Raw genomic sequence first — 24,749 nt, forward strand, 5'->3', positions numbered from 1 at the left:
AAAAAATTTTAATTACAAATTTTTTCTATTTTAATTTAGAATTTCTTCTATTTTTGCTCTATTTCCTAAACAGCAAGAGCGGAAATGCTCATCAGGTTATCCTTGAATATGTTTCAGCATATTTTCCCAAAACCTAATTAAATCCTCTTGTGACAACTGAGAGCTGTTTCCTGGACTTCAGGCCTCTGTGTGACTGAGAATGGTCAGCTGAGCACCTCCCATACAGCAGCAGCCTTCCCTGCCCTGAGGCTGGCACTTGGCACAGAAATACCCCAGGGAACCACAGTAATTCCACTAAGAAAAATCTAAGGCTTATGGGGAAAAGCAATAAAATGAGTATTATCAACTGAAGTCCTACATAAAATAAACATAAGTGCAGGACAAATTTAGAACCTGATTTTAGCTCAAAGGAACTTTAAGGGGAAATAATAATTCAAGGGCAGATTTATTACCATGATATAATGGTCAACCGTGTGTTTCCACAAATTACTTCTCTTCCAATATTCTTTGGACAAACATCAAATTCATTTTCCCTGACAGGGGAGGACAGGTGTCATAATCTCTATTTCCAAAAGGGAAGACAAATGTAAGATACTGTTTTAACAACTGCACCGGATGAGAGTGCACAGGGCAGAACCAGCTGTGACTGCCTGGCTGCTCTGACTCCCAGGCCTGTAAATCTGCAGCAGGAAGCGGTAGTGGGAGTCCCCTCGTCCCTTACTTCCAGGTCCCGGAGGAGCCACGTTTTACTGAAGCCAGTCCCTTTGCTGCACTTTTTCACCAGCAGCTTCAGCAAATCTGTCTGTAGGAAGGTAGCGTGCGTCTCTTCAAAGCCATGAACCTGCCATACAGGAAAAGAATGATTTGCAATTGCCTCAGAGTGAAGAAAGTCAAGGGTCACTCAGGGAGAAGCAGGCCCCTATCGGAGCCCAGTCTCAGCTCTTGACCCAAGCCCACCTTCTGGTGAAGATTCCAGAGTCAGCAGGAAAGATGAAACTCTGAACCTGAGTCGTAACCTAAGTCTGTCCACTCTCTAATTCATTCACTTGACAAGTATTTCTGAAGCCTCGTACATTGTACGTGCTGAGTCCTATGCTAAGAACAGAGGTTTTATGTCCCTCTCCTGCTCTCCGCCTCCCCAAAGCTTCCCACTGTCCTGCAGATTGAAGTCTGAGTCCCTGTTCATGGCTGACAAGGCCCCTGCAGGCTCCCTGCCTGCCTCTGTGTCTCCTCTCCTCCTTAGCACTGTCCCGAAGCCCTGAAGTGTTCCTTCTGCACCTGGAGTTTGCTCTCTCCCAGCATGCAATACTCTGCCCAGACTCCTTATCTACCACCTCAGATTTCACCTCTTCAGGAAGGCTCTTTCTGACTCCTGTGGTTTTCCTTGCAGGCTCCTTGGTGTCTCCCTCACAGTTAAGGCTGAAAGCTCCATGACAGCAGGGACCTTCTTTCTAGTTCAACACTACGTAATCAGTTCCAACTGGCACCTGGTGCTCAACCAATCTATACGGAATCAAGGATCCAAAGGCATAAATGGTCTCTGCCCTCAGGGAGTTTACTTTCCCAAACCTACTGTAATGCAAAACCACTGATACAGCAGGTTGTGGTGAATGACATGAAGCCGACAAACAGCAGGTGTGTGGCCTCAAGCCTGAAACCGTGAACCCTCAGGGATGGGCCAGAGCCGAGATGCCACCTAGACAAGCCTCCCTGTGGTGGTTGGGTCCTTTCATGTCCTCCTTGCCAGTGCTGCCCAACTCACAGAACTCATAAGCCTTCCAGAGGAAATCCTTCTTCTTTGGCTAGTTCTGTTGGGAAGGTCATCCTTAAAGTGATCCCTCCCTCGCTCCCGATGCCCCTCAAGCAGTAGAAGAATCATGTTCCCCACAAGTCAAGGCTTCCCATCTCCATGTTAGTTACTGCCCAGCTCTTCAACTTGTCTGCCTTCTCTCACCCCAAATGCCAAAGTGAAGTGAAGTCGCTCAGTCGTGTCCAACTCTTTGCGACCCCATGTACTGTAGCCTACCAGGCTTCTCCATCCATGGGATCCTCCAGGCAAGAATACTGGAATGGGTTGCCATTTCCTTCTCCAGGAGATCTTCCCAACCCAGGGATTGAACCCGGGTCTCCCGCATTGTAGGCAGACGCTTTACCGTCTGAGCCACCAGGGAAGTCAAACTAATCATCGCCCAACGTGGGGCTTGAACCCACGACCCTGAGATTAAGAGTCTCGCACTCTACCGACTGAGCTAGCCAGGCTACAGATAAATGCAAGTGAAAGTCCCTCAGTTGTGTCCAGCTCTCTGCGACCCCATGGGCTATCCAGTCCATAGAATTCTCCAGGCGAGAATACTGGAGTGGGTAGCCTTTTCCTTCTCCAGGGGATCTTCCCAACCCAGGGATCGAACCTAGGCCTCTCTCATTGCAGGCAGGTTCTTTACTAGCTGAGCTACTGCTTGAAGATCCCATAAGATGTTACTCTCCTTTTCTCTCCCTATAATGAACCAGAGGGAGCTGTGGTTCAGAGGGAAGCGAGAAACTGTTGTCAATTTTTCTTCTCATCTTCCAAGGTTATGTGCCCATAAGGCAGTAGTACCTGGTTCCATGAGGCAGGACTGAAAAATTAGAGAACCAACTACTGGGAAAATTCTGTTTCTTCCTTAATGATATCCTTGTGCAAGGCCCCAATCATTTCTAAAAATAATCAAGATCCTATGATCCTATTCATTGAAATCGGATGATACTTCCTTCTAGTTAATACCCTGCAGGTGTTAGATCACAGCCAGACTGATTAGCAAATGGAAGAAACTCAACATTACCTTTAGCGTTTTATATAATCCTTTGAGGGCCAGGGATAGGACCCAAGTTGCTTCCACTGCCTCAGGACAATGGCTGTCCATGCTGGTTTGCAGAAGGTGACTGGCAATAAAGGCAAAGTGCTGAGAGTATTGGCTTAGCTGGGCCTGGGAGTCACTGCCTTCCTGTCCTCCTCCTTTCTGGACCAGTTGGTAGTCCTTCACTGAAGGATTAAGAGAAAAATCTTAAATGTAGCCAGAGAAAAGAGACACATTTTGTTTATTAATATTTTGGCTATACTGTTTATAGGATCCTAGTTCTCTGACCAGGGATTGAACCCAAGTCCACAGTAGGGAAAGCCCCAAGTCCCAACCACTGGATCGCCAGGGAATTCCCCAAGAGACACATTTTGAAGAGTAACAGAGAATTATGGCTGACTTCACAGCAGAAACTATGAAAACCAGAAGAAAATGGATCAATATCTTTAAAATATGCTAAGAAGAAACTCTCAGCCCACAATTTTCTACCCAGAAAAATTATCTCTCAAAGACGAAGTCAAATCACTGATTTAGACTTCCACCTTAAGAAACCAGAAAAAGAAAAAAAGAGCAAATTAAACTCAAAGCAGAAAGAAACAAATTAATAATGGAAAGATAGAAATTAATGGAACAGCAATCAGAAATAACAGGGAAACATCAAAGAAACCAAAAGCCAGTCCTTGGAAAATATCAAATAAATTGATAAATCTCTGGCTAGGCAGTCTATGCAATGAAAAGGAAAAGACACAAATTACCAAAATCAGGAATGAGGGAAGGCAGCTTATACCCCATGCTAGGTTCAGAGAAACTAAAGATGTACATTTTATAAGACCTAAATTTGTTTCATAAGTGGATGGAGAGATGTACCATGTTCCTGAATCAAAAGACTCAGTATTGTTAAGACATCATTTCTCCCCAAATGAATCTACAATGTTATGTCAATCAAAACCCTAGCAAGTTCTTTAATAGAAACTGATAAGCTGATCCCAAAATTTAAACAAAAAGACAAAGGAACTAGACTAGCCAAAACAATTCTGAAGAATAACAACAAAGTTGGAAGACCTGATTTCTCTCTCAACACTCAGGAGAAATCTATAACACTCAAGGGCTTTCTTCTGGTGGCTCAGTGGTAAAGAACCCTCCTGCCAATGCAGGAGACTCAGATTTGATCCCTGGGTCAGGAAGAGCTCCTGGAGAAGGAAATGACAACCTACTCTAGTATTCTTGTCTGGGAAATCCTGTGGACAGAAGGAGCCTGGTGGGCTACAGTCCATGGGGGTCACAAAAGAATCAGACTAAACAACAACAGTCAAGACAATATGGCATTCAAGTAAGGAGAAATATACAATATATAGATTAATGGAACATAATAAAATCCATAAATAAACACCAAGATATATGGGTCAATTAATTTTCACAAAGTTACCAAGATGATTCAATGGAGAAAGAATAGTCTGTTCAACGAATGGTCCTAGAACAGTGAGACTCACATGTAAAAAAATAAAATAAACCTTGACTTTTACATCAAACTGTATACAAAAATAGCACAGACAGTGCCTAATACTGAAGCTAAATGATAAAGTGGATTATTTCAAGAGCAGAAGAGGGCTCATAATAATAAGACACTCCAGATCATTTGGGATTTGGCAAATTAAATCAAAAGGGCACTTTATGATATACTTTCACTGTCCTATTGATGAAGTTACTTTACATTCCTGTAGCCACCATATGTTTAAATTACCCACTAGAAAACAAATGATACTGGCAAATGGAAAAAGTAGATATTCAGAATCTAAACATCTGGCCAATCCCGAAACAAAGAGTCATAACAACATAGAAAGAGCCTTCAAAGCGATCCCAACTCAACCACATCATTTCACAGATGAGGAAAAAGAAGTTACATGTCACTTCAGTTGTGTCCAACTCTTTGCAACCCTACATGGACTGTAGCCCACAAGGCTCCTCTGTCCAAGGGTTTCTCCAGGTAAGAATACTGGAATGGGTTGTCATGCCCTCCTCCAGGAAAAAGAAATTCAGAGAGCTATAATTTGTTTGTTTTTTTTTTAATCCATGTGCAGGGGCAAGAACAAAGATATTTTAACTGATTATAGTGTATACAGAAAATTTGCTCTGATTCTTAGATAAAATAATTATGCTTGGGACCTGTTTTCCTCTTCCGGGTTTTGACATCGACGATCACAGCTCTGTTCTTCTCAGTAAAGTGCTTCAAGATGATCACATTATGTGGTTCATTGGCATTATCCATATACACACAGCGGGTCCCCACACAGAGGACCTAAGCACGACAGAGAAAGAAGAGGAAACTCAGCAGCACGTAGAACACAGTCTCTTTGGCTCGTGCCGCTGACTTCAACAGGCAGTCAGGGTCAGGATTCTTCCCTTCTACAAGTCCAGGGTTGGCACAGGCCTGGCACAGAACTGGTTTAAGTGCTTGCTGAATGAAGCCATGTTTTCACAGTCTCCATTGTTCCAACTAGTTGAAAATTAGAAATGAGATCAAGCTGAAGGCCAAAGTGAAGAACAATCATACTTTGAAGTTCTCTGTAACTTATTAATAGGGTATTAGTTACCTATTATTCAAAGCCAACTACCGGCTAATAAAATGAGTCAAATGGCTAAACTGTTAAAATGCAAGTTGAACAAACCATCCCAAAATCTTGAGAATATACCAGTACTGTAAAAGCAAATTATGTAAGGGAAGAAAAAACTCCGCAGGATATATGCTATAGGGACTTTGGTATGTCTGATGAAGACAGGAAGAGGAGACCAGGCCTTCAGAGAGGTGTACCTGGGGGAAGCCAACCAGCACCAGCAGTGTGAAGATGTTGGTGTGCTTTAGCTGGAAAGGCAGCTGCTTGATGCAGTGGTCTGTGAAGGTAGCAACGACGTCTCGCCACAGAGGGGCGCTGTTGAGCGACCGCAGGATCTCCGCCATAGAACACGCCCAGTCCAAGCCCACGCGGCTGGAAGGCAAGAGCGCCCTCAGGTGGTGGTGCACAGGCTCCAAATGCAACGCACCGGCTCACCGCACTCCAAGGCAGACCCATAAACATGCCAACGAGCCATTCACTGATTAGTTTAAAAACTACCACAATGATGCTTTTCAGAAATTATAAGTGGGGGGGAAAATAATCAAGATTTGTACTTATATACTCAGTCTATCGTTAAGGTTTTAAAAATCTCTATAAATGGTCACACATGTGCACTTATGCACACTCATATGCATCCACAGAAAAGAAGCTTGGAAGGAAATATATTTTAAAAAGCACCAGGGAGTTCCCTGGTGGCCTAGTGGTTAGAAGTCTGGGTTTTCACTACTGTGGCCTGGGTTCAATCCCTGGTCAGGGAACAGATCTGCAAGGGGTGGTGAGGGGCAGGGCTGGGTAGGGGGGATAAAATAGCACCAGACACACTGACAAGGTGCAAGGCATTGCTTTTATAATGAAAACAGATCTATTTTGTTCAACCTCAAAGCCTGCACCTATTACTCCCAGGAAAAAACAAACCAGAATATACATCACTGGAGAGCTGAATCAGCAGACAGAACCCAGGTGGCAACAGCTGTTCTAACGTGGGTTTTAAGTACAGCTTTAATATCAGTTGATAATGTTGCTAATAAAACTAATTCTAGTCTCACAGAAGAGCCCTAGACAATACAGGGGCAAAGACAGCACCGAAGCACACTGAAATTAATCAACAGCCAGATCAATGACCCAAAGAAATGAACACCAAGGAGGGATAGAGTGGGGGTGGCTACCTGTCCAGACACACAGCCCCCAGGCTAAAGAGCAGGTGGGTGGTCTTCCAGCCGTCTGGCACGACTGAACTGTCCCCAGCTGCAAACAAGTTGTGTTTGGCTGAGAGGACCTTGGTCACGGCAGCATCTACCTCTGCTGGTAAAAGGCGGATGATTAACTGGCCAAGGAGACCCAGGGTGAGGTGGTAGGTTTCATTCAGGTGGCCTGCGTTTGAGATGACGACCTGGAACATGAGCGGGAGCACGTGCTCCAGGTCTATCAGGGGGACTGTGGGATCCTGTTAAGAGAGGAGAAAAATCTGTTCAATAAGACATCTAGGTAACCACACCAACCAAACACTCCACTGTCTTCATGTATTATTTATAACTGGCCTGGTGCCAGGAGAATTATGCAGTGTCTTTCACAAATGGCTTAGGTACAATTGACTGTAAAATAAACATTCTCAGGCATCATCTTACAATCTTACTTCCAATTCATATTCTTATCCCAGGGATATACAGATGACCGCAATTAATATTTCAGTATATGGCTTTCCAAAAATTTTTTTTATGCATAATACTACCCTCTCATGCACTCTTTCTCCTTTTATTTTTCCTTTCTCTCTCTCTCTCGTTTTGTCTCTTACCGAGTTTAAGGGAGGTAGCATGGCTGCTAGTAATCCCAAAATCCTCTTCTGGGAGCACTCCGCAAACACCTGCTCAGGGCTTGGAATAACTGCCTTTTCCTCAATGGGCTTCTGGGAGGATGCTTCTGAATTTTCAGCATCTGAGTTGTAAAATAGCAAGCTATCAGATTTTGCCAGGTTCCATGCATGTATGAAGAGGCAGGTAAATCACTGTACTGCCCTGTGCCACTACAGCATCAAGTTGAGACTTTAAAAACCTATTACTGAACAAGTCTTACTCAAGGAAGCCTGTCCCGATCACCCTGTTTTAATGTCGAGCCTGCCCTCCCATCTCCCCAAACCCCTCTGCCCTCTCCACTCCCTGCTCTTTTGTGCTCATGGCATCTAATTACCTTTTAAAACACCATATCCTTTTTTTACTGGTTGGTTATTGTTTGACTTCCCTTCTAGATTCCCCCCTCCCCAGTAATGTATCACAAACACCTAGAAATGTTTCCGAAGCACAGCAGCAACTCAATAAATCCCCGATGGCTAAAGCAACTGTACGTGACCAGGATGCTGATTCTCAGATGGGATCAGACAAGAGTGGGTTTTGATGATCTGGACTGACATGGAGTGTCAGACGGCTTCCTGAACTTAAGTCATGATCTGCAGAGATGAGCATCAGCCCCTTCTGGGACAGGGCAGGACGCTGGGTGCTCAGCCCTGCCTCTGTCACAGAACAGGCACCAGGGAAGGACCCTGCCTCCCCAAGCCGCCCCAAGGAGGAGGCTGACGTTTGCTGCCAGTCTCCTTGGTCCACAGCACCTCCATCTCCTGGCTCTTCAATCGCCCTGCAACACAGCTCTGACAAACCTCGCTGCCATTCCCAGCAGGCAGCCCAGGGCCTCCACTGCAGGGTGCAAGCACCCCTCCACTTCCCCATTTCAGGGCTCCCACTCCCTCCCCGTCCTCCCTACACACCTGCCCCACAGACTTCTCCCTGGATTCCTTTGGGGGTTTCCTCTCTGGGGCTTTGCTCCTCTTGTCCTTTCTGCCCTGGGTGCCCCTCCCCCCAACAGATCCCAGCACTTCTGAGGTCACATGCAGGCCTTCTTTACAAGGGCTTTAAGTGGACACAACCTGTTCAAGCTGGATCCCCATCACTGCTACCACCCACTCAGGCCTCTCTTCTGGACAGAAGCACATCCCACCTCAAATTACAGTTACATGTACCCCTGTCTTAAACCCTCCCAGGCTGCAGGCCTCATGAAGGCAGGAGCTATGCGTCCATTTGTCTGACCTGGTCCCTGCTTCATCCCCAGAGTCTAGCACAGTGCTTGGCACACAGAAGGCACTCAGTAAATCAGGAAATAAACAAGATAGGAAATTAGATAAACAAGATGAAGCAAAGATGACTTTCAAAGTGGTATCAGTACTATCTGAGGCAGAACTGAGAAACCATGCACCCTTGGGTGCTCATCAGTTACCAACTGTGTGTAAGAGATAACTCAGAGATGGGTATGTATACATTTTAAGATGAAAGAGATCAAGGTAATTGTCAGAGTTTTTACCTGGAAGTCCTGTAGGTGTGCAGGCATCTGCAGGTGAGTCTGAAATTTGAGTCAGGCAGGAAGGATCCTTCCTTAGTGATATACCTTCACTGGCCTTACTTCTCTGTTTGCAATCTAAAGGTCTGAATTCCTTAGGAGCATCTCTCTTCCCCTAAAAACAAATTAGAGAGTGAGTAAACTTTTATGTGAAAGAAATTTTTTTACATTCAGACAATTTAAAAAATCACTAGCCAAGGACTTCCTTGGTAGTCCAGTGGTTAAGAATCTGCCTTCCAGCGGCTTCCCTGGCAGTGCAGTGGTTAAGACTCCACACTCCCACATTCCCAGGGCAGGAGGCGTGGGTTTGATCCTTGGTCAGAGAAGCAGGATTCCACTCCCACGCAGCACAGCCAAAAAAAAAAAAAAAAGAATCTACCTTCCAAGGCAGGAGATACAGAAACTGCAACTTGCCACACAGAAGACTTAGAGAGCGAGCCAGGGGCAGGGTACCCTGCGGGCACACAGCTACTGACTTTAAGAAGACTCAAAAGGTATGGATACCTCAGGAATAAAAAGAATGCCCTGGCGGTTCCTTAGAAAAAGGCTGATTCCAATCCCTAGGCAGGGAAAGCCTAAGATAAGCCTGAAACCTCTTTTTGTATCAAAAATTAAAGAAGTGCTCAAAGAATAATCAAGACATAGCAAAAGACACCAAAGCCAGCTGGAAGGAGCTTTCCACTGGCCAAACATGGGACAACTTGAGCATCAAAATCCATAGTAAAAACTAGGATTTTAATTCACTAAATTAAAAAATTCAAGTCTATTTTGATAAAAATAAGTGAGTAAGTAGATACATAAGGAGTGCCGTGCTGACTGGTGGCACATTATAAGATGCTGGGGGCTCACAAGAAGATACGATTATTCTCAGGCTCAAAGGCGAAGAGAAGACTGCTGATTTACCCTGACCCTGCTGATGTTTTCCCTGTCCCACCACGATCTGTGGATGGGAACAATGCTGCCTGGAGAAGGGGTTTTGTGGTCAAAACAGGCTTGAGGGTTATTACGTCGCCTGTCCTTGTGCTGGCTTTCTGGCTGAACGAAGCTAATGGAATTGTCAAGCTTTTGCCATCTCTGCTTTTGTCCTCCTCTAAAAGACGACAGGATCCCAGGGAAAGATAAGCACCAACGGGGATCCTTCATGACAGAGACAGGGGACAGAAACAGCAGCAGCTCCTGAGGCAACGCCGGGGCGCTGACGGCACCGACTCAGGCTCTGAAGGCAGCGTCACTGAAGCTCTGCTCTTGCACAAAACGATCTTCAGTGTCACTGTCGCAGGTTCCATCTGGACCCAGGAAGGCTTTCCTTCCACTTCAACAAGCACAGGTAAACTCTCATAAACTACCTATGTAAACTACTTGGTAAGTACTAAGCACTTAGGATCACCTATTTGTTAACTGAATATAAAAGTGGTTTCACGTATATAGTGTTCACCACGGGCCAGGAAGGAACCAACCTCTTTAGGTGTGTAATCTTACTCAGTCCTTATAAAAACCACAGGAGGCGGGGAACAGGAGTGGTGTATAGCGATAGAGCTTACCATGAATGCTGCTTTAAGCACTCTGTGCATTTACTTGCTTTTGGCTGTGCTGGGTCTCAGCTGTGGTACTGGGGGGGTCTCTGTTTTGGCATGCGGACTTCTCTTGAGTTGAGGCACCGGGGCTCCAGAGCCCATGGATTCTACAGTTGTGGCGTGAGGGCTTCTCTCTAGTTGTGGTGCACAGGCTCAGCTGTCCCATGGCATGTGGGATGCTAGTTCCCCAGCCGGGGACTGAATCCGTGTCCCCTGCATTGGCGGGTGGATTCTTAACCACTGGACCACCAAAAACTCCCCTGAGGACTTTAGACATTAATTCGGTGTGTGTGATGCATGTAAATCCTCACAACAACCCTACGGGATAGCTATTATTATTCTCCCTTCATTTTACTGATGAGAAAACTGAAGAGATGTGGTGATGTGCCCAAAGTCAGACAGAACAGGGACCCACACCCCGGCAAACTGGGTCACAAACCTGGACCCTTCACGTCGCTGCTCCGCTCCCTCACGTGACAGCTCTGGGATCACCTGTGACTGTGCACAAGAAAGGACTCTTACTCACACTGCGGTGCCCAGCAGGGCCTGTGTGGGCCGGCTCCGCGGCAGCCTGCACAGCTTTCTTCTCTGGCTGCTCCTCTGATGTCTGGGTGGGCGCGGTGACTGGCAGGGCCTGGTTTTCTGGAGGAGAGCCACCATCTGGCAATACACCAAGCAGAGCTAGAGCTTTAAGACCTAAACGTGGGAAGCAAAAAAGAGGATGGTTGAAAGTTTTATAAGAGGGTTATTCCCTGCAAATGCCACAAATCACTTTACTACCATATGCAAAGAGATGGCTGAGCTTTTCCACAAGCTGAACCAGAGTACTCAGTCCAGTCCCCTCCCCCCATCCCACACATCTACTCAGCTCCTGACTTCAGACACTAGAAGTTTCGATAGCAGGGGACACCTGTGCTTTATTAACAACACAGGACAAAAGATACAAGAGGACTGCCTGTTTAGAAAATCATAAACATGAAAATTTTATAGAGCCCCATACAACTATTTTTAAGTTCTCCCTGGCAAACAGTTAACAAGACAGATCTGAAGGACCAGTATCACCCGCCGCTACTTCAGCCGTCTAACTCCCTCGTGTTCACTAGAATCAGGAGTTGGTCTGTTATTCTGGAAGGAATTTAAATGTCTCAGGAATTTAACATTCCCATTATTCTTCTCCTTGGCACCCCTCAGTAAAATCAAGTCATTTAGACATTTTATTAGTCAAACTAATTTCATTATAAATAGCTCTCATTTAGAACACAGTTGTGTGGAAGTGGTTCTGCACTCCAGGTTTTTTTGTTTTTCTTGTTTATTTTAAAAAAGGCTGAATTGCTTTGGCAAAGTTAAGTCTGGTGTATTCAAATAATTTATCCCCAGACATTAAGAGTTTTAATTATTCATTTTTTTTCTCACCTTCACGAAATATTTTAGAGAAACTAAATGCTCCTTTAATGCCAATGTTTCTCTCAAATGCATATGCAGATGTAAAATTAAGTTCCGGGGGGACCTCCTTGTGGGTCGAGTGGTTAAGACTCTGAGTTGCCAACGAAGGGGGTGCAGGCTCAATCCCTGGTTAGGGAACTAGATCCCACATGCAGTGGGCCATTGCCAAAAGATTAAAAAAAAATCAGTAACAATATAAAAAAATTTTTTTTAATTAAATAAATAAAATTAAGTTCCACTCCATGGTGAGCATCTCTTGTGGAAAACTGGATTTTGACACCTCCACACTGAGCACTGCGTTTCACTTCTGCTGCGGCTGTTCCTTCATGAGCAGTTTAGGGCTGGGTTTGGTTTCCAAGCCTAAGGAATACCTACCTTTTCCCTGGTGAGCCTTCGTCAGACAGTCCCCGACGAGCTGTAGGCACCGGCTCCGCAGGCTGGCGGCGCTGCTGCGGACCTGCGGGTCCAGCTTTTCGCCATCCACGTCCTCAGCGCTAGCCAGGTGGGCGCTATAGAGAGCCAGGGCGGCGAAGAGCAGCCAGGAATAGTTGTGGATGTAGGGCTGGATGAGCCTCTGCCGGTCGCTGATCCGGATGGTCACCATTGGATGGGCAGTGATGCTGTGGGTAGGCAAGTGGCTGCAAAGGCAAGATATTTTTAAGGCCTGAAGGCCCTTGTGAGCGTCCGAAAAGGAGAATGGGGCCTCAGGGGACCACATGCACGGTCACAGGTGGGCATCAGTTACCTCTAAGGCTGTTACTGAAAATTTAAAGATAGGTATTAGCCCTCTCTTCAGAGAAATTAATGAACACAAACACTGCACAATCCACTTCAAGATTTCACAACCCCTAGAAGACTGTCCATGGAAACCAAGTGAAGTAAGACTTCCTTTTTGTGAAGCTTCACAGGGTACGCTTATAGTATTTTGGTAACGTGAGGAAATGCCCATAATTTTTTGAGATGGATATGAAGTATGTAGGAAGGAAATGACTGAAGGTCTGGAATTTGCTTTAAAATACATTTTAACAAAGCAGAAGTAAAAAAGAAAAATCGAAGCACACATAGCAAAATCTTCCTAATTGCTGAGTCTGGGTAAAGGGGACATGAAGATTCATTGTACTACTCTTTTTACTTGTGGGTATGTTTGAAATTTTTTATAAGATTTTTTTTAAAAAAAAGCAAGTGAGTACCAGTTTGCTGGGCTGGAGGTCACATGAGACATACCCATAGGAGTATTTCTTGGCCGCGTAGCATCCATAGCACAGGTCAAAGTCATCGCATACATTGCAGTGCATCCTCCGGCCTATGATCAAACCCTGGCAGTGGTCACACGTGAACTCCATGTTGACCATTTCGTGGTCATCTCCATGGCCCTCAGGCTTCACTCCACCTGGGGGAAGCACAGCAGCGTGAGGTGGACTGGGCGAAGGGCTCTGAGAAGGGCTGGTTTCCAAACCCAAACCAAACCCAGAAGCAGAGCTGCTCCCAACAGATCGCTCAGGATGTCAGGGACCACAGGCATCTTTCAGAGACTGGTGCATTCTGCCCAGTGGTTCTCAGCATACAAATGATACTCTTGGCACAGAAACTTCTTAGCAGTGGTACCATGGGCTGACTTCCCTTCTTCAGTGCAATGTAGAGCCTGATCAAATAGATCACCAATTCCCATTATGACCTCCATTTGGCAGCACAAGTCCTCATGCCAATTTGTAAGGCATCTTCCATGAACCCTCCCCAGACATACCTAAGCATCTATTGGTGTATTCTTGTTAACAAGCACTGAGAACTTATCAGGTATTTGCTTTTACTTTTTCATTCCCGAATCACAGATGAAAAGAGACTCCATAACCCGAGACCCACTGAGTGAGAAAGAATGAAAGTGAGTCATGAAAGAGACTGACGGCTCTGGCCTCCTTCTCACTTTGAGTCCGGTGGGTCTCCAAGCCCCATCACACACTCTGCTGAATGTTCCTCACCTCTGACCCACTTCTGTTCCCACGGCCAGAAACCTAGTCCAGGCACGAATCCCCTTGTCACTACTGTGATTTCCTAAAGGAAGCTCTTACATGGACAGCTTCCTCTAGCATAGCTCTGGTCATGTTAATATCCTGCTGGCAAAACTTCCCCTTCTGTTTGTAGACTCATTCAAATTCCTGAGACTGGCATCTCTGGATCCCATAACCTGGGCCCAGCTTGTCTCAATCCATCACTCAGCTGTGGACATTGGTAAGTCCATCAAAACACACTGCAGAAGCTCACTCCTCTGGCCCTGGACTCGCTCAGTCTTAGGATGACACACTCTCCACTATTAACTTTCTTTAAAGCCTGATTCACGTTCTTAGGGGCTTCCCTCATAGCTCAGTTGGTAAAGAATTCGCCTGCAATACAGGAGACCCCGGTTCGATTCCTGGATGGGGAAGATTCACTGGAGACGTGATAGGCTACCCACTCCAGTATTCTTGGGTTTCCTTGTAGCTCAGCTGGTAAAGAATCCACCTACAGCGTTGGAGACCTGGGTTCGATCCTTGGGTTGGGAAGATCCCCTGGAGAAGGAAAGGCTACCCACTCCAGTATTCTGGCCTGGAGAATTCCATCAACTGTATAGTCCATGGGGTTGCAAAGAGTCAGACACGACTGAGTGATTTCACTTTCACATCCCACCTCCTCCACCAGCTTTCCTTCAACAGCAGCCTTCCCTCCTTCTGAACTCTCCCAGAATAATGTGCACTGCTCATCTGTAACTCAGCAGAGACCCTCCTATCCTGGAATACACCTTGCATGAGCGGGTCCCGTCTCCTGCCACAGCTGTAAATGCTTCTGGGACAGGGGCTGTATTTTATACAGCCAGGCGATATGCACACTAACAGCACTCAGCCGCTTACTACTGTCAACCTGCTTTGTCTCAGCACCTGTGAAGTGAGAGGATTCAAGAATTTCTGAAGTCTGCTTGTGTGTATTTTACTTCTATAAACAGCCTGATTCAGAGGGCAAAATCATTTCCTGAAAACTCAACTGGATGGACATTCACTGGTGCTGAGAGTTTATCAAGTGTCTACACACAGCGAGGTGGAAGGTGGAAGCTTGTCAGGTAACAGAGCTCTGGAGTTTGTCACTCAGCTGAGGAAGTGAGGTCATATTTGCCGACAAGACAGAGAACACTGCTGGGCAGTGTTGTCACTGTACAGTGGAAGGTTAAAAAATGACAAGATCACAGAAGACAGAAATGCTTCTTCCTCGTGGGGATGGCACACTCAGGCCGTGAAGTTTACCTAGGAAGCAAGTCTTGCAGAGATCCATGTCGCTGCACTGCAGACAACGGTAGCGATGCCAGGGGGCGATCTCATCACACCCATCACAGGAGATGTCCACATTTAACAGGTCACAATAGCGAGCAATAAACATGTGCATCTATAAGGTGAAATAAAACACAGTCAACCAACAGACTTTTAACGTGGCCACTATTCATTCATCAATCCATCCTTCAACAGCTACTTAAAACTCTCCAGGCATTGTACTAGGTGCTCAGATTGGGAGACTAAGGAGCTCAGTGTCTAGCTGGGAACTCTCTCAAACAAACAGATGACAGCATACAGTATGATGTATGGACAGCCAAATTCAGGAGGCTGAGAGAGCACGTGGAGGTTTCTCAAAAAGAATTAATTACTCAGGTGAGACCTGAGGGGCAAACAGGCATCGGCTGGGTGGAGACGAAGGCGATGAGCACGTGGGATAAAAGCAATAGGAAGTTCTATGGGAGACCACAAAAGGATCAAGCCGGGGGCTTGTGCACTTGGAAATAATTGCGAATGTAGAGCGCACTATGGAGCCAGGCTAACCGGATACAGTTAGAAAGGTTAAACTGCAAGAGGCTGGGATGGACGAGTAGCATGATCAGATCTGAGCATTCTGAAAGCTCCTCTGGTCACTGAGTGAGAATGGATCAGAGTGGGCAAGACTGGAGCCACAGAGACTGACCCTGACAGAGGCTGTTAGAGCAACCCCCTGACTGCTGATAAGGGCAGGACTGGGCAGAAAGTGAGACAGTGAAAGGGGGGCAGATCTGAGTGGTATTAGGAGGCACAGGTGAGGAACCTTGGGGGCTGGCTGGTTACGGGGGCCAGCGAAAGCCAAGGGTCAAGAACAACATCCAGATTTCTGGCTTGGGTACTTGGCTGGACAAGAGTCGGGTTCAGATACAGCAAACCCTGCAAGAGAAGCACTGTTTGCTAGCACTTTAGGAGAAAACTTTTCCGGAGAAAGACTAAGGGCCCCGTGTCATGAGCAAACAGTTTTATTGCAAGGTCCCTACAGGACAGTTTATCTTTACGGCCTGAAATAAGGGACATAAATCACCGAGTCAGCATATAGCAGCAGAATACAGCAAATATGCCAAGCCACCTTAGGACTAGAGAATGGCTCCCAATAAGGTGTTAACATACAAGAGAGAAAAATCACAAAGGCCAAGGTGGTGTGTTCGATCCGAGCACCACAGAGAAGCTACATGAGCTAGGTAACTGGCACACAGTAGGCATATAAGCTAAGAAAATGCACGCATCTGAGGCAGCAGACACCTGGCGTAGTGTGGTAGTGACAGTAAAACCCCAATGTGGAGATAGACGTGGCAGGCTGGCTGAGCCTGATGACGTGTGGGAATCAGGTAGCTGATTCTGCGCACATATGCGGCTTCCATGCTCACCAGGCGACCTTCTGACTGAAACGTGCCTTCCTGTGTTGCTTGCCTACAGGAAAAGTATGTACCAAGGACACCAGAGTCCAGGGCCTTCAGCAATTCTGTTTCTCACTGTAAATTATAAACTGGCACCTAATTATTTTACTTCAGCCTCATGAGCCAATTTCCTGTGAATCTAGTTCTAGGCGAGGGAGCCACTGCCTGATGTGGCCAAGCCAGGATTTAGGACCTTCGGGTTAAAAGACCAGGCTCAGTGACAGCCACTCACTAGGGTACTGACTGCCCCATGCAGCCCTCTCAGGAGAGAGCCTGCTGGCACGCCCCAATGCAGACTTTTATCTCCAAACTCCCAGCAAATCACTTCAGATTACCCTCGTTGAGAGATCTTACTTTCCTCTGCTTCTCTGGATCTTCCTGGGCTATTTTTTCATACCAGGCCTCAAACATGCCATCCTGACACTCATCCATCCATTCTGAATTCTGCTTGGCATCAGCAAGCTCATCTTCTTCACTCCATTGGCTGAAAAAAGGACATAAACAGAGAAAAGCATGCCTGTGCCAAAAATCAAGGTAAGTGCAGGTTAGCAGACTCTGTCCTACTGGTCTAGTACCCAAGACTCTTAGAGACTTCTGAGGGCAAGAGGGCAATCTGGTTTTCAAAGCTCCAGGGTTTGCCAAATGTTTGATAGATACATACCAATAAAAAAGGGAGGAGGCCCTTCCAGAGCCTACTACAATGGGTGAGGAATTGCAGCTTGAAAGGTTGTACCTTCATGGCAAAAACCCACTCAACAACCATTTGTGGTGAACCTGCGATGTGCCAGGCACCAAAAAACTGGTCTGAACTGGACATGCTCAGCACACCTGAGTGGCAGCAGCATGAGAAGGGAGCCAGGAGACCCCAGGGTCTCAGCTCTCTCGCGGGCTGCTATAAGACCTGGACATGGCACTCGGCCCTGGTCCTCAGTTTCCTCAGGTTTAACAAATAATCTCAGGGATTCCTCTTAGATGCAAAAGTATAGATTTTCATAATTTCAGTCAATAGCTTGTTTCAGCAACTGGAATTTTAAATACAAAAGCATATGCTCGACAGCAAATGCAAAGCATCTACGAACTGACAGAGACACATCCATTTGTTGACATGTTCCAACTAACTGATTTCGGGGCTACTCACACTGAGCTTTGGGCCAGGGGCCGTGGGAACTGGTGGGGAAGGTGCAGTCCCTGCTCTCAAGACTGGCTCATGGAGCGGCAGGTAAAGCTTGAAACAAGGAGCAGACTAATAGCTTAAAGCTGACCACCCACCCCTTCCTCCTATAGTGGGTCCCCTCCCTCTGCCAAGAGCGCCCTCTGGCAGCAGGACAATGGCTGAGGTTTGGTAAATGAGGAGATCACTTATATTCTATCTGCTTTTTCCTACTTCTGAGAGAGGGAATATAGGTGTTGACTCAGATCTTTCATTTCCTCCTAATTCTCTCCTCTTGCTCTTCTTTCCCCTTTCTCCTCTTTCTACAGACATGTGTGATTAATGTGTAAGTGGACTTGAGTAAGGTGGAAAGACATTCATTAGAGGTGGAAAGGAGGAACTTCTCTGGAGGTCCAGTGGTTAAGAATTCGCCTTCCAAAGCACAGGATGCAGGTTCGATCCCTGGTTGCAAAACTGAGATCCCACAACCCACAGGGCAACTAAGCCTAAGCTGAAACCAGAGAAGCCTGTACGCCACAATGACAGATCCTGCCTGCTTCAAAGGAGATCCCGTGTGCTGCAACTAAGACCTGATACAGTCAAAAAAATATTTTTAAAAGTAATAATAATATAAAAGAATAAGTGGAAAGGAAAAACACCCAAAAAACCTTTGTTACTATTTTTTCCCCTTATACCTTAAGTTCTTACAATGTACAAGAGGTTATAGTGGCTGGAAATCACACACACAGAACAAAAAACTACAGCAAAGGATTCTTCAATTCAACAAGCTCTGAGGATCTCCACAAACAAGGAGGTTCCTCATGCTGAATTCACAGCACCACTGCTACCAACTTATACACATCACCATGCCCCAGACACCATGCTGAACACTGAGGAGAACTCTTTCATTCTTCACAGCAATCCTATAAGGTAGATACTGTGATTACCTCCAGTTCTAAAGATGAGGAAACTGAAGTACAAAGGAGTTTAAACAGTTGTCCGAGGCCATCCAGTGAGGGCGTGGCAATGCCAGGATACCCCTCAGAGAGCCTAGCTTCAGGCCTGAGCTCTAACCCCTGTGCTACTGCTACGACCCCTGACCTCCAGGAGCGCCTGAAGAGACGGCAGACTGCAGATTGTGTCCTTACCTGATCACACTGTCATGGGCACTTATGTTTTCCTGCGACATTTTCATGAGGAGATCTGGTAACTGAATGTCAACAAAGAAGGTGAGATCACTGGGTTCCCAGCCCATGTCCAAAAGGTGCAGCAGGGCCGTCTGGATGCAGGACAGGGCAGGCAGCAAGGACCTGAAGAGGCCGTGAAGGTGAGAGTTACCAAAGCTGCCCATCACCCATGGGGATGACAGAGACAGTGGCAGTCAGAGACGGGGTATGTCCGTCAGTGGAAAGCCGAAGGGAACCCCAGACTGCTGGTTTGGGTTCCTTACGATATCTTACCAAATTTCTCAGACTCCATACAAACCCTCTTCAAAGAACATCTTGAGCAAAAGAGTTCTGAAAGGATCAAGTAGCAAGGTTTCCACCCTGCCAGGACTACCACGGGAGACATTTTACAGGAAAGGCCTGAGTAACAAAACTCAGCTCTGATCAACAGCAAGATCAGGGCCAGCCACAACAAGCCCGGGTCATGCCGCTCAGGCGCAGAGAAGAGCCATCTGATTTGAGGTTATGTCTGCACCACTTACTATGGAGGAGACTCGGGGGTGGCTTTCAAGTTTTTAAAACTGAGATAATGGGTTACAGATTCTTAGATGAACCAAGACCCATCTGCTTTAAAAAACTGTATATACCATAGAGAAAAAAGGCTAGGAGAAAATATACTGATAAGTTAACATTAGCAACTAGCTCTAGATGGCAAGATTAGGGGTTATTTTTATTTTACTCTTTGTGCTTTTCTATATTTTTAACATTAGACATGCATTTCTTTAAAAGTCAGAAAAAAAGGGAATGATTTTTCTCCAGAAATCATATTAAACTCTCTATACCTGTCATTTTTGCTATTGAATCCTTTGACTGCTTTGACCAAAAACAGAACAAACTGATAGTAAGTGTCTCGAATTTCTTTGTGTAGATCTGCGCCACAGCCTTCCAGGTGTCCAAAATAACTAGAAACAGAAGACATGACCAGTCACTTAATGGCCAAAACATTTACTTAATAATCATATTCCTTACACGAAAAAAGCGAAGAAGAAGCAAGCTAACGAAGTGGTGGAGAAACTTAAGTAAATATAACAAGTGCAGAAAGTGAGCAGACAAAACAGCAATGACTCATCTGCTTGTGTCAAGAAGGCCACCCACTAGGAGTATGGCGATGACTATTATTAATCTTTCCTTATTAATATAAAAACCACCCTTCCCACCACTACCAGAGTGCCTGGTACTATGTGAAGTATTCTTTACAAATGTAATCCTCTCCTCTTATCTCCATTTTCTTGCCATATTTACTTGGGTGTGAAAGAAGCAGTTCAGGGCTTTCCACGTGACTCAGTGGTAAAGAACCTGCCTGCCAAAGCAGGAGACATGGGTTCGGTCCCTCGTACTTTGGACTTACTTGGTAAACTCTTTCTGGCAGGTGAGGAGTTCCAACAGGAAAAGGATGTAAGGTGGGTGGAAGCAGTGAGGCTGGCCAAGGGACTCCGTACAACACTGGATGATCCTCAGCACCTCGAGGATGCTCCAGGCTTGGGCCTTCCTCAAGGAGAGAACCTTTACAACACTGGAGACAGAACTCAAGTCAGGAACACCCAGAACACTCGCAAGCTGGGGCAGAAAGAAAACAGACCCCCGCCCAGAGTTCTGAGGCCATATTAGTAAAAAGGAAATACTATTGTGAGGTATCTTGTTTGCTACTTTTAGTCATTACTCAGCAACATTACATATCACCTCACTGTTTGGAAGCCCAATGACTCACGTTAAACAATTAATTGATTAAAAAGGAACTTTGCCTCTGTGCTAAACAGGACTAACTTCAGACAGGAAATTAAAACATGCAACACTTCCAGAGGTGTAGGCTCACTGACAAGTAATGTTGTCAGAAAACATCAAATCCAAAATTTCTCCCAGGGTTAAAATAAGACAGATTTATTTTGGCGGCTACCAAATGTTTCTTTAATCCAAACAGTACCTTACTGAGATATAATTTACATACAGCATAATGTACAAATCTCAAGTGAAAAAAATACCTCTTTTTTTTGTTTTAAAAAGCTTTTTTCTTGAAGATTCTAAGACAAATCTTGGTCTGTCCTCCAAGTAGTTAGTATTTGCTCATTTTTATGAATAACATGAACTTCGAGTCTTTGATGAAACTGGATACCTGCAGGTGAAAAGAGAAGGTGCTCACCTCTCGTGGGAGAGTGACTGATCTTTAATGAAGTCCATGAGGTCCTTCAGCACGGGGTACTTCTCTTTCACAGTGGGCGCCAGTCTGGCTTCCTCCATCGAGCGGAAGGAGAGCAGCCGGAGTCGCCCCCGGGTGAAGGGAGGCCGCCGGGTGGGAGTGGAAGGTGACGAGGGCTCCTCTGCTGGGACGGAGGACACTTCCAAGGCAGGAGGGCCACTGCTGGGGGCCAGCGTGGGCTGCACGTCCGGGCCAGGGCTCCGGTCTCCCGCAGTAGGGGGCGCTGCTTCCGTGGGTGACACCGAGGCTTGGAAATGCTCTTCCACCACAGAGCTTGTTCTCTGGCGCTTGTCCAGTGGCTGCAGGTGATCTGTGTCATCCACGGCCACCGACTTGTCACAGCTTTCTTTGGACCCTCCACCCGTGGGCAAAAATGTCAATAGTAGAAGACTCTTCTGATAACACTCTTTCGCTGAATGCGAAAAAAGCAATAGGAGAATGAAAAAAAAAAAGTCCAAATGAAACTTGTTGCCTACTTTGGAACTGAAAATAATCTACTTAAAGTCTACAATTTAGGACAGGAAATACCTCCAATAATACAGGGATGTACATGTCTATCGAGAGAAGAGAATCATATTTTCTCTCATTATACACGTCAAAATCTAACACTATCAGCACACTTAAAGTTTTATTGTGTATATTTTCACACATATTAATATAATATAGAGAGAATAATATAAGAAGTCCTCCATGTACCCCTCACCCAGATTTAACAGCTATCAATTCAAGGACAGTCTTTCCTAATACCACCACCCCCACCCCCCTGACCCGCCACAACCCCCTGGGTTATTTCCAAGCAGATCCCAGGCATCACATTATTTCCTCTGCAAAATCTTCAATGTATTTCACTAAAAAGAGTTTTAAGCAACAACATTACCAAGAAACGCACACTTTTTGAAAAACATAATGAGCTGTAGCTCATAAAGCACTTGGTGCCTCCTAAGAGAGGTATTTTTAAAAAAGGCTCCATGTGGATCATACTAATGAACAACTGGGCTTCCCTGGTGGCTCAGATGGTAAGGAATCTGCCTGCAATGAAGGAGCCCCCAGTTCGATCCCTGGGGTGGGAAAACCCCCTGGAGAAGAGAATGGCGACCCATTCCAGTATTCTCACCTGGAGAATGCCATGGACAGAGGAGTCTGGTGGGCTACAGTCCATGGGGTCTCAAAGAGTTGGACACAACTGAGCAACTGATGCACACACACAATGAACAATTAACAACTGGCACTTCCCTATTTGTGACATGTTCTTGGAAAAGACCTTTAGTGCCTGTGTTACCTTCTCTAGGTAAACACAGCTTCAACTAAACTAACCCAGAAGATGGGTCGCTGGTTTCCTATGAAATGGGAACGGAAGGCCCAGAGATAGACGACAGCTGCAGCCGGCACTCACCCAGGCTCTCGGGGTTCGCCTCAGCAGCTTCTGGCCCGCGCTGATCTTCTGCCTCACTCCCCAGGTTCATCAGGGACTTCTGCTTCATCTCTAACTGGGGGAGGGTTTGAGCCACATTGTTACGTTGTCCAGACAGGGCAGGAAGAGCAGCCACAGCAAACTATTAACACTTCAAAAGCACACAGTGTTGAGATCCCAGAGAACTTTATAGCCCTATGGTGAGGACACAGGACCGAACTGCTTTCATTTGTCCTAGAAATAATCCAGAATTTGAAGCTGCTTAAAGGTCTATCTGCAAAACTACCTCCTTTTCAACTATGTGTTATATGGGAGGGATTTGTAACCATGATCCTATTCTTTAAAAAAAATTCTAGAACGCTGGAGATGGAGGGGCCCTTACCTAAAGCTAACCTACTAATAAAGAAGTGAGGTCTTGGTTAGGACTAGCCTTTAGGACACTGTGTTTCCACTGTAAGTGGCATGGGTTTGATCCCTGGTTGGGGAACTAAGATCCCACAAGCTGTGTGGTGTGGCCAAAAATCACACATCCAGTTTGCAGCAGAGGTTGAAATAAAGCTTGATCTCTAGCCTGCTCTGAAGGTGAGGCTGCCTCTAAGTGATGCTAAGACTGCTGGGCAAAGAATGGTGCTTCTGGCGCCAGCACAGGCGACGGTCACAGTGTGGGCCACAGTGCTGACAGCCCAGGCAGAAAGAAGACCAATGATGCATGGAGACCAGGGTCTTCAGAGAGAAGGCTGGCATCTTGTCCAGTCACCGGCAGTCTGTCCTGTGCTGAACCAGGAGCATAGTCTACGATATGCTTTATCCCAGCTCCCAAACCCTTTTCACTTCGGCTGTCTGTGGGAGGGAGTTGACTTTATCAGACACAGTTTCTTTAACTGCGGGAGGAGAAGGGGGCGACAGAGGATGAGATGGTTGGATGACATCACTGACTCAATGGACATGAGTCTGAGCAAAATCCGTGAGAGAGTTAAGGGCAGGGAAGCCTAGCGGGCTGTAGTCCATGGGATCGCCAAGAGTTGGACATGACTGAATGACTGAACAATTGCCTTGGGTTCTCTGTCAATACACTGTCAGTACACTGATTCTCTTCCCACCATTCTGATGATGCTATCTTTAAGTTTCTTTTGAGAGATCCTGTTCATCCAGGTCTCCACCTATCTATCTAGTCTACACTGAGGACCAACTATGTTCTCATCATCGGGGACTTTGTCCAAGGCTGTCTGTTCCTAGAAAAATGCAAATATATATTTTAAAAACTATTACCAATGATTTGAAGTCATTCTTACCTCTGCCTTAAGATGTATATTCTTTCATATTTATTAAATTCTCCAGCTAGATATCTTAGATAACCTAGGTGTCCTCATACTTAACATGTCCCAAACTGAACTTAGCTCCCCACTCCCAGATCCAAGACCATTCTTCCTACTCTGGTTAATACTTTTCCCACTCACCAAGTCACCCCCACCAGGAAACGAGTACAGTCCTAAATCCTATCTGCCTTTCCACCATACCCATCAATCACACAGTCTAATTATCTTACCTCCCAAGTAGCAGAAGCCATCCTCATTTAATTATCACAACAAGTCTCCTGCATTCAAGCTTTTTCTTTTCTTTTTTTATTTCTTGGCCTCACAGCATGTGAGACTCTAGTCCGCCAACCAGGGATTGAACCCATGCCCCTTGCAATAGAAGCACAGAGTCTAACCCGCTGGACCACCAGGGAAGTCCCCTCCTGCTTTCAATCTTATTATCCACCCTCTACTCTTTTGAAGATTGCTTTCTCAATTATTATACAATATTTAAGATGGTTGTAAATATATATAAATAGTACTACCTACTCATCTCCACACCTAAGAAATAAAAAGAATTCTCCTTTACTTGTTATCCTTTCCAGGCATTTGTGTAATTTTACTATGTATTTATGTACATGACAGAGAGATCTGGCTTATGTTTAAGTTTTATTTGAGGAATACCCTACCTATGCCTTCTACAGCTTGCTGTGTTTTGCTCATCATCACACTTGTGAGCGCCATCCCTGTTAATAAAGGCAGCTCTGCTTCATTTACGTTCACTGTAATATGGTACAGTATGGTAATATAATATCCCCTACGAATGGCTGTCTTGCTCTCCCAAGTTTATTGCTGTCACAAAGAATGCTGCAGAATCACTCTTCCAAAATGCAGAAGGCCCTC

The 24,749-nt window shown here is 45.7% G+C and overlaps 1 protein-coding gene and 1 non-coding gene across 2 annotated transcripts in view; both read right to left on the reverse strand.

The window, feature by feature from the left end:
- Positions 1–24,749, reverse strand: part of ZZEF1 (zinc finger ZZ-type and EF-hand domain containing 1) — a 93,342-nt gene that overhangs the window by 15,871 nt on the left and 52,722 nt on the right. The window contains exons 28-44 of the mRNA XM_068976732.1: positions 22,534–22,627; positions 21,084–21,552; positions 20,295–20,459; positions 19,729–19,848; positions 18,869–19,030; positions 16,925–17,054; positions 15,114–15,252; positions 13,069–13,234; positions 12,220–12,482; positions 10,943–11,097; positions 8,792–8,942; positions 7,239–7,378; positions 6,613–6,890; positions 5,644–5,818; positions 4,998–5,130; positions 2,820–3,019; positions 722–841 (exon numbers count right to left, since the gene is read on the reverse strand). Coding sequence (XP_068832833.1) covers positions 722–841; positions 2,820–3,019; positions 4,998–5,130; positions 5,644–5,818; positions 6,613–6,890; positions 7,239–7,378; positions 8,792–8,942; positions 10,943–11,097; positions 12,220–12,482; positions 13,069–13,234; positions 15,114–15,252; positions 16,925–17,054; positions 18,869–19,030; positions 19,729–19,848; positions 20,295–20,459; positions 21,084–21,552; positions 22,534–22,627 — 3,060 coding nt within the window. The remainder of the gene's footprint in view (positions 1–721; positions 842–2,819; positions 3,020–4,997; positions 5,131–5,643; positions 5,819–6,612; positions 6,891–7,238; positions 7,379–8,791; positions 8,943–10,942; positions 11,098–12,219; positions 12,483–13,068; positions 13,235–15,113; positions 15,253–16,924; positions 17,055–18,868; positions 19,031–19,728; positions 19,849–20,294; positions 20,460–21,083; positions 21,553–22,533; positions 22,628–24,749) is intronic.
- Positions 2,187–2,259, reverse strand: TRNAK-CUU (transfer RNA lysine (anticodon CUU)). Its single transcript has one exon. It is a non-coding gene; the product is annotated as a tRNA-Lys (tRNA).

This window comes from Capricornis sumatraensis, chromosome 8, assembly GCF_032405125.1.
Source record: "Capricornis sumatraensis isolate serow.1 chromosome 8, serow.2, whole genome shotgun sequence".
Lineage (NCBI taxonomy): Eukaryota > Metazoa > Chordata > Mammalia > Artiodactyla > Bovidae > Capricornis > Capricornis sumatraensis.